Source organism: Ochotona curzoniae, unplaced genomic scaffold (genome assembly GCF_017591425.1).
Source record: "Ochotona curzoniae isolate NIBS_2020 unplaced genomic scaffold, NIBS_Ocur_1.0 contig_883, whole genome shotgun sequence".
NCBI lineage: Eukaryota > Metazoa > Chordata > Mammalia > Lagomorpha > Ochotonidae > Ochotona > Ochotona curzoniae.
Genome location: NW_024466599.1, coordinates 64,322,035 through 64,331,902, shown reverse-complemented (window position 1 = coordinate 64,331,902; position 9,868 = coordinate 64,322,035). Strand labels below are relative to the sequence as shown.

At 37.3% G+C, this 9,868-nt stretch overlaps 1 protein-coding gene across 3 annotated transcripts in view; it reads right to left on the bottom strand.

Moving 5' to 3' along the window:
- Positions 1-5,212: 5,212 nt before the first annotated feature.
- The window catches only part of FOXN2 (forkhead box N2), a 48,892-nt gene continuing 44,236 nt past the window's right edge, over positions 5,213-9,868 (bottom strand). For all 3 annotated transcript variants that reach the window (XM_040993697.1, XM_040993698.1, XM_040993699.1), the window contains exon 6: positions 5,213-9,230. In XM_040993697.1, the coding sequence (XP_040849631.1) occupies positions 8,707-9,230 (524 nt within the window). In that variant the 3' untranslated portion in view covers positions 5,213-8,706. The remainder of the gene's footprint in view (positions 9,231-9,868) is intronic.

The following is a 9,868-nucleotide window of genomic DNA, read 5'->3' as shown; positions in this document are numbered from 1 at the left end:
TCCAAATGTAATATAATTTCCTTTAAAAAGTCAGTAGGCTGTGCAGAAAGTGGGTAGAAATCCTTTTAAATAAAATCTTTTTTTAAATTTTACTTCTTTTTATTATTATCATTATATGATACAGTTTCATAAGACCTGGGATTTCCCTTATCCCCTCCCTAACACCCCTTCCCCCCGGAGTTCTCCTATATCATTACTATAGTATAGTTCTTCACACAGTCATATGTCCATCATTGCGGGCATGGACAATGGCAGAGAGTCCAGCGTCCTATTGTCAAGATACAGTAAACAGTTTCATTGGGAGTCCATCTCAGTCTGGAAGTAGAGATGCATACTGTATTGTATCCTCACATCTGGATATGATAGTCTCCATTACACAGTTACTATACATCCCCTAAAACGAAAAGTCACAAAACATAATCAACAACAGGAAGGAAAATAAAAGAAATTAACAACAGGATGAAGTTAAATAACATGCTACTAAATTACTAATGTGTCACTGAAGAAATGAAAAGAAGATCAAGAACCTTCTTGAAGAAAATGATGTTACAGTATGATCTATGAGTCTTCGAAGAATTTAATCAGAAGAAACTGCTTTGAAGAGAAGAAACTAACAAAAAACATAAAAAAACCATGAGATATAATTTCTGTTGATATTTGCTGGTGATACGTGTCTCCTGTAGGCAACAAATAAAATGGTTTTGTTTTTTAATCAAGTCTACTAATCTATGACATACTGTCTATGCCGTAGTCAGTATTATTTTCCTTTGGGACCAGTGCAATGCACAGAACTCAGCAAGTTCTCACCAAGCTCAGCACATGCGCAGCTCAGTGCTGTCCCCACAGTCTCAAAGCCCTTGCCACGCTGTACAAAATGGGGCATGATGCAAAACTATTAGAGTTCTTGATCTGCTGGCCATCAGGTCTGAGTGCTACCCATACCTGTCTTGGGTGGAACCTGCAGGATGCCACGTTGTTGCAGTTCACTGAGTCAGAAATGAGCTCACGTCCAGCTCAGTACATGCACAGTCCTGCCCCATAGGCCTTACCTCCTTAACCAAAATGGTGCCCAATATAGCTCTAAGGGGCATACTGGGTTGTGAAATTGACCTTTTCCCATACTGCTCATCTGGGACCTGCTGCTCTGACTCTGCTCCTGGTCAAATAAACAGACCAGCAAGATGGGCAGTTCTTTGTCTGGGTTCACCGCCTGAGGTCCCGAGAAACATCCCTTCCCACCTTGTTTGCTGGTGGAGTTCAGATCGCTGTTAGATCAATGTCGCTGATGTATCAGTCACTGCAACACCACACCGTCGTGTCTGCTGCTTTCCTGTGTCTGTCAGTCTCCAGGTACCCCTCTGTTGTTGTTCTGTCTCCTTCTGTTTTCTGGAATATGCTCTCTGTTTCACACTGGCTAATATTTCTTGTCTGTTTAAATGTGTCCTTACTCCGCCATCTTGATTCTCTCTAAACAAAATCTTAATATGTCATAAGGGGAAGTTCTCTTGCTGATGTGGGGTTTGCTTATTTGATTAGAAAGATGTACAGCACAGGAGTCCTTAAAGTGCTTAGTGGAAGTTATTTGATGTGTCGGTAAGCAAGCAAGCTGATGGTGATCTTATAACTGATGGTAATGACCAAGATTCAGTTTTATGTCTACTTTTCTTCTGCCCCTTAAGAGATTCAGTACTATAGGCAAGATCTTAAGAGAATATTCAATTTGATGAAATTCATCAGGCTAATTGTACAATGCTTCTTCTCTATGCCACTGATGTCCTAAAAAACTTGGTGTATTTCCAGTTATCTGTGGAAGTATTTATTTTATTTTGTGTAGAGTTCATTTATTGGAAAGCCAGAGTTACAGAGAGAGGGGGAGAAACAGAATTTCCATGTGCCCGTTTACTGCCTAAAAGCCTGCAACAGCTGGGGCTTGGCCAGGCCGAAGCCTGAACCCAGAGCTTCTTCCAGGTGTCCAAGGGTCACTGGAGCGGTCCAGGCACTTGGAACTTCTGCTGCATTCCCAGGTGCATTAGCAGGGAGTTGAATCAGAAGTGGAGCAGGCAGGTCTGGACTAGGCACCCATATGGTATTCTGGGATTACAGGCAGAGCTTTTACTTGCAACACCGCAACACAAGTTCAAAGTATGCATTGTAATAAGCTTGTCAATAATGTAGGCTCAACTCCATACAAATGAGAATAGGTAATACTCTACCAGGCCTGTACAAAAAGTTAGTAAGGTTCACTAATTTTAAAAGATTAATTTAAAAATTTTGAAAGGCAGAGTTACAAAGCAAAAGTGAGATAAAGATCTTTCATCTGTTGGTTTACTCCTTAAGTAGCCACAACAGATGGAGCTGAGATGATCTGAGGCCAGGAGCTTATTCTAGATTCCCCATATGGGTCCAGGGGTCCAGGGGTCCAGGGACTTGGGCCATTCTCTGTTGCTTCTCCAAGTCATAAGTATGGAGCTGGGTTGAAAATGAAACATCTGGGACACAAAATGATGCATATATAAGATGCTGGCACACCACAAGTGGAAGTTTAGCCTGCTGTGCCATGGTACTAGCTCCAGATTCAGTGGTATTCACACCAGTTTAGAAAAAAAGAAAAAAAAAGAAAGAAAGAAAAAAACACAATTTCTTTCTTAGCTTCCAGGATTGACATCTCTAGGTCTAGGAGTTGTTTTGGGTGAAGTGACTATAACAGGTTGAAGTGTCAGAAGGGTATTAGAATTTGCATTTATGATCTGCTTTGAGCCCTCTCCAAGTCTCTCTCTCTCTTTTTTAAGATTTACTTATTTTTACTGGAAAGGCAGATATACAGAGAGGAAGAGACAGTGAGGGAGATCTTCCGTCTGATGATTCACTCCCCAAGTGACCACAACAGCTGGGGCTGAGCCGATCTGAACTCAGGAACCAGGAACTTCCTCCAGGTCTCCCAGGTGGGTGCAGGGTCCCAAGGCTTTGGGCGGTCCTCGACTGCTTTCCCAGGCCACAAGCAGGGAGCTGGATGGGAAGCGGGGCTGCTGGCATTAGAACCGGCGCCCATATGAGATCCCAGCACATTCAATGCAAGGACTTTAGCTGTTAGGCCACCACACTGGGCCCACCCTCTCCAAATCTTAGTGTGTGATGCTAGTCTTCTGAAAGTAAACATTATTTTCCACAACCCAAATGAGCACTGTGTGGCCCCAGGTCCCCAGTGCTCTTCAAGTGTCGTCTCCTACAAGTGTTTCCTTGGCATGGTCTGCTCTGGGTCAAACTGGTCCTTTTGCTGTTCCCGTAAACTTATTAAGAGCCCAGAGCCTCTGCGTTCAGCGCCCCTTTCTGTTCTTGCCCTTGCCCCTTCTGAGAAGCCTTTGGACTGGGACATCTTCTCTGAGTTCCTTCCCACTGCCTGTATGAGGGCACCACCCTTGGGCACTGCTTCTTACCAACCTCATAGGAAAAAAGCAATGGTCACCCCAGTTACTGCCTCTTCCTCACCTTTTTGTTTTTTCCTGTGTGATGAGGTTTATCATTTTGTGATAAAATGACTGGATTTTAATTTTGTCAGTCTCACTTGAATATAAAAATTCTGTGAGAACAGAAACTTTTGCCTGTCACTGCCAAATTCCTAAGAAAACACAGTGGTGGGTCTTTAATAAATGCTTAATTTTGGGCCCATCGCAGCAGCCTACCGGCTAAAGTCATCACATTGAACGTGCCCGGATCCCATATGAATGCCAGTTCTAAGCCAGTGACCCTGCTTTCTATCCAGCTCCCTGCTTGTGGCCTGGGAAAACAGTCGAGGACGGCCCAAAGCCATGGGACTCTGTACCCATGTGGGAGACCTGGAAGAAGCTCCTGATTTCTGGCTTCGGAGAGGTTTGGTTCTGGTCATTGCCAATTGCTTGGGGAGTGAATCATCAGACGGAAGATCTTCCTCTCTGTATATCTGACTTTGCAATAAAAATAAATAAATCTTAAAAAAAATTAAAGAAATCTTAAAAAAAATAGCTAAATATAAGAGCATGCTTTGCTGTCTCTTCATTTAACAAATCTTGATTAAGCACTTATTTTTTTTAAAAGATTTATTTCTATTGGAAAGGCAGATATACAGAGGAGGAGAGACAGAGTGGAAGATCTTCCATTCACTCCCCAAGTGACCACAACGGCTGATGTAGTGCCAATCGGAAGCCAGGAGCCAGGAACTTCCTCCAGGTGTCTCACGTGGGTGTACGGTCTCAAAGCTTTGGGCTGTCCTCGACCTCTTCCAGGCCACAAGCAGGGAGCTGAATGGATTTGGAGCCGCAGGGATTAGAACCGGCGCCCATATGGGATCCCAGTGTGTGCAATGCGAGGACTTTACCCTCTAGGCTACCGTGCCAGGCCCTAGGTATTTTTAAAACATATATACAGCAAAACATGATAATTAAGGCATAAATTCAGGAATCAGAACTGATTTTTAAATCTTTGTAGCTAGTGTTAGCCTAGGAGGTGAAGCTCTTTGCGTCTCATTTTCCTCATCTATAAATAAAAAATGTTCTTGTTTACTTTGTAGAATTCATGCAAGAATTAAATAACAAATATACACAAGTGTTTGGTTTTTGTGTTGTCATGCCTGGCAAATAAAAAACATTCAATATTTGTAGTTACAACATTCCAGAATAATGCTAGCTCAGATAACTACATCTGATTCAGGCGTCTTTTAAACAAGGAAAAGATAAAAGAACCAGTGAACTCCTAGCCAACTGTTTCTGGCCCTCTGTCCCTCCTTGCACACACCCAACCATCATCTCTCTCCTAATTCTGATTTTCAAATATCTAAAAGAAATAAATCTTAAAAAAAATCTTAATTTTATACTGTGTGCAAATTTTTCTAGTTATATATATATAAAATATCTCATACATATGTAAATAAGGATAAATTAAACTTCAGGAGAATACAGTTTTAGCTTTTTTAATTGTCTAAAAATGGGAAAAATGCTATTTTTAAAAAAGACTTAAAAATTCTGAAATTGAAATGTTATTTTTCAGCTGCATGATTCCAACTCTGTAATACAGTGCAAAGTATGTGTGCATGTGTGTGTGTGCATGTATGGGTGTGTGCATGCGCGTGTGTGTGTGCATGTGTGTGTGTGTGTGTGTGTGTGTGTGTGTGTGTGTGTGTGTGAAGATAGGCTACTGACAATCCTCCTACCTCCAACAAAGAATACAGGAAACATGCAAATGCTATAAAACAAAGTTTATTCTGCAATACTTTATCATAATGAATTGCATTTCTTTGGTAAAAATAAATTTTATAAACATTTTAATAATCAGAGATTAGATACAAAAACTAAACATTTGTAAGTTGTTTTTAATATGAGCAAAGCCTGGCAACTGGGAAGTGGTTCACTTGTGGCAGGTCATCTACTGGCAGTTATCATTCAAACCAGGGCAATTTTTATGCTACAGAAGAAAAGGGGGTAAGGAAACAGCTTAATAAGAAATTTCTTGAATGAGAAAGTGTTCTTACACCTTCATTAAAAAATAAATAGTTAAAATGAATTGGCAATTACACATTTTTATACACTATATGATGGCAACATAATACTTTAAGCACTTAGTTTAATAAGAAATATACAACAATTTTAAAAACAAATTTGACAATGGCACTGGCAGTTAGATGCAAACAATGTGCTTTAAGAAAAAATGGCAGGTACAACATTAAAATACTGTATTTTGCCTCTCAATAAATATTTTGACTACATCATTAACATACTGAAGTAAACTTAACACAAAGCTTACATATTTCAAACAAACAAAAAACTACAAGCCTCAAGGTTTCTCAAGTAAATGCTATATTCTTCACAAAAAGGTGTTGAAGTTCCTATAGTATTTAAATAGTCTTTACAGTTTTGTGAAGTATTCACATTTGTTTCTTAAATTACTGAAAAAGGCCTCCTGGTCTACCAAGACACATATTTTCCCTCCTTAACACTTTCTCCAGCTTTAAATTTATGCTAGCAAGTATTTAACTGATTATCTAGTATGAACCCTTTACATAATGCCTCACAAAGCAAACAGAAAAAAATACAGAATACTAAATTTTACCATAAGCAAAGGAATCTAAGTCAAGAGATCTTATGTTGGTTATTTAGGACAGGAATGGCTCAAAAGTGGAAAAAGGGAGGTGATACACAAATAATTGGCCTTTTACAAATAAAAATAATATTTCTTCCTCTGAATTTGAAAAGTAAAATATTAACTAATTTAGCAAATATTGCACAAATAAATTTCAAAAGTATATATTCAAGAAACACTGGTTCTATTTGGGATGTGAAAGATGAAGATTAACTGTGCCAAGACAAAATTTTTACTAGGGCTAGAACTGCAATCAGGTGTACCAAAATATTATTTTAATGTAAGGCAAATTATGTTAGCCTAAAATCACAGTTTAAAAATATGTAATTTCTTCAGGGTTTCCAAGTTTATTTATAATACATCCAAGTTTGTTGCTAATATTATCAAGAATACAATTTTTCAGTCCATAGGTCTGGGATGACTTTCATTAACTGGGTGTTATGAGCCATCTTTCTATCTAACACATTTGAGGAATGAAATCACAATCCCCATGAAGATCGTAACAGGGGAACATTACATAAATAGTCCTTTCCCCTGAAAATATCTTGGTATCTTAGCAGATGCAAAATGATGCAATGAATTCTACCCAAGACTTCCAAGTAACTGGGAACATCTGTGGCACAGAATTTCAGAACAAAATAAACTGGAACCAGATAATTGAAACACTGTTTCAGAGGGCCAGAGTAAATAGCTTAAAATTTTTTTTACTAAAGTGATTTTTGTGATCTCTACTATTTATACTGTGATGTTTTTTGTGGTGTTTTATTATTGTCTACAGTAAAAAGGGTCAACTTGGTTTATCCTGTTTTTGTAGATATGACATACAGGAAGAAGAAAATAATTAAAACACCTCATCCTGCATTTCAAAAATTAAAAATTGTATTTCATTAGCACCAATTCTATTAACATGGCTATCCAGATTCAATTACACTTAACACAGAAACAGGACAAAGATCGTGAATACTATTATCCCTGGCTTAAGGTCTTATCAATTGAAAAAGAAATTTTTGTTATTCTTAACAGTTTTGTCAAAAAACATCTGTACATCTCTTTTTCAAAAACCCAGAAAATGCTTTACAGTTGTGGAAAGAGCTGAAAGCAGCCAAGCAACATGACCCGTGCACACGTGTGTGTATGTATGTATATATGTGTCCACATGTATATAAATATTGAGGAAAAAAATGAAAACAAGGTCATTGTCTATGACATAGGACATATCATAAGACTGAACTTCTGGCAGTTTTCTCCATCATTGTTAAAAGAAATACAATGAATAGGTTTAATTTATTAGTATCCCCTGTTCCTTATGAATAATATAGTCAAACTGTACAGATGATATTATGAAAAACTGTCTTATACAAGCAGATTTGTTCAAATACTTAAAACACTTTAGTCAAATGTACTTTTGGAACAGTGATATAAAACCTTTTAGCGTGGATTAATGGCACATGTAAGTCTACACTGCCTCCTCAAAAAGCTGTGGTACAGAAGACCTAATTTTATACAAATCTTGAAATCCATGAAAGTATTTCTCCACAGTTCATTATATCTCCTAAAATTTAATTTGGTATATATACACTTTTAATCCATACAAAGCCTGAACAGAAGCTTTTCCTAAATGGTCTACTTGCACTAATGATAACTTAAAATAACACGTGTTCAAAAATGTTTTCTTATATGTTATTCCTATTATAAGTTTCTGCACAATGCAGTACCTTACCAAGCAAATCAGAGTCTCTTATTGCAAAAGTGTGTCAAAAATAGGTGTTATTTCAGAACACACTCTATGGCTATATCCTCTCATTGGATAATTTTCATTGAACAGAGACATCTATTGGCTAAAATTTGAACAATGGTTGCAAAGCACTTTGGGAAGGACAAAAGGCCCATGAAATAGTATATGCTATCTGTGAAGTAAAAACACCTCAAAGATAGCACAGCAATAGGAACTGGAATCTTCTTCAATGAAATCACATCCCCACACTGCCTTTTCTAAACTGTAGAACTTCTTGTATTTTCTACATTTGTGGCCAAAGTCTTTTCGATTTTATATCTGACTTTGCTCATGTCACAAGAAAAAATAATTTAGAGCAGAGAAACAAAATAAAAACCCCAAACCATAACCTATCAGATGTATGTCAGGTGAAGAATATCTGAAAGAGATATCAGCAAAAAAAATGAGTGGAATCAGTAGCTATCGTTAAATTCAGATTTTAAAAAATAAAATTTGAAAAGTTTTATAGAGCTGCCAAATCTTATATTTTAACATCTTAACAGAAGAAAATATTTTTAGCATGAGTTTATAGCTGAAAATTTTAGAATTTTCTTATATAAAAATTTCCTAATCTTTGAGAGTTTAATCACAAAAATGCTTTTAGGATTTATGTATTTAAGATTGGGCATGATCCTAACAGCAATTGTGTAATAAAAATGAAAAAAAAAAAGAAACCCCAAAACATTTGAAAATAAACAAGTAATTAGCATCCCTCTTCCACCCTGACACTAAAGAAGTCCATTATGGCTTTGATATCCCTTGTAAAGAATGAAGTAGAAGAGTATTGCCACACTTGGAAATAATTTTTACAAAAACAAGTATTTCTATTTTTTCCGCTGCTTTTGATTTTGTGTCTTTGCAGTACTTATCAGGGAGCCTAAACAGGTACGGATTCCTGCAAGGTGGAGCAGAGATCCAGCTGCCTCTTTGAGCTCCTCATCAATTTCTTGACACGACTGCTCTCGCTTCTTTTTCCCTGGCTGCCCTTTTCCAGAGGTATTTGCACAAGGCTGTGATGCAAAGCCACTGTCTCTAAGAGGATCATCTTCATAATCAATGTCTGTATCTTCTTCACTATGAAATCCTTCACTGCCGTCACTTCCCACATGGCTATTCTTTGGGATAAATTCATATACCTCATCCACAGATGACAACGAAGATACGCTAGACCTGGATGCACAACGCTGTGCTGCCATGCTACTTGCACTGTAATTGTGATCTTCTTTTGGATCAATGCTGGTGGCTAAAGAATCACTCTCTTGTAATTGTATAGCACTGGGATGATTAAATGCTTTCCCATAACTCCTCTTTTTTTGCAGTGATGTCTTAAGAGGAAGTGGCTTCTCACCTGTGGGAAATAAAATTTCTATCAATAGGTCAAATGCATCTGATTGCACAGACAGACCATTTAAAATTGTTATTTCACTCCTGAGCAGTAAGCACATGGATTATGACAATGCTCTGCAGGATTTAACTTTAACCCAAAAAACATTATTCTGTAGGACTTAATCTGAAACACTTAAAAATTGTTTAACAGTATGTCTTGATCCTTCTATGGAACATATATTTTGGACTGCGAAAACATAATGCAGTACTGCTTAGCTAACTACTTCTTTGTCAATATTTGGGCCATTATCAATTTCTCAATGGTACAGTACTGAAATGAAAATCCTTTGAATACTTTTTCTCATACATGCAAATAATTTTCTAGGAGGAATACCAACAGTTAGAATCTCTCCATTAAAGGAATATGCATTTTAAAGTATCCAGTATTCCTAAATTGCCATCCAAAATGATTTTATCAACTTATGTACAGCAGTGTATGGCAAGATCTATTCCCATAGCTAATATCTAAAAATGTTCATCATTTGGAGTTTTGATAATCTTATGGACAACAAAAAAGTATTGCAATATTGTTTCATTTTGCATTTCCCAAATAACTAGTTATACACCTTTTCTTATGTATACTGATTATATATATTTCAT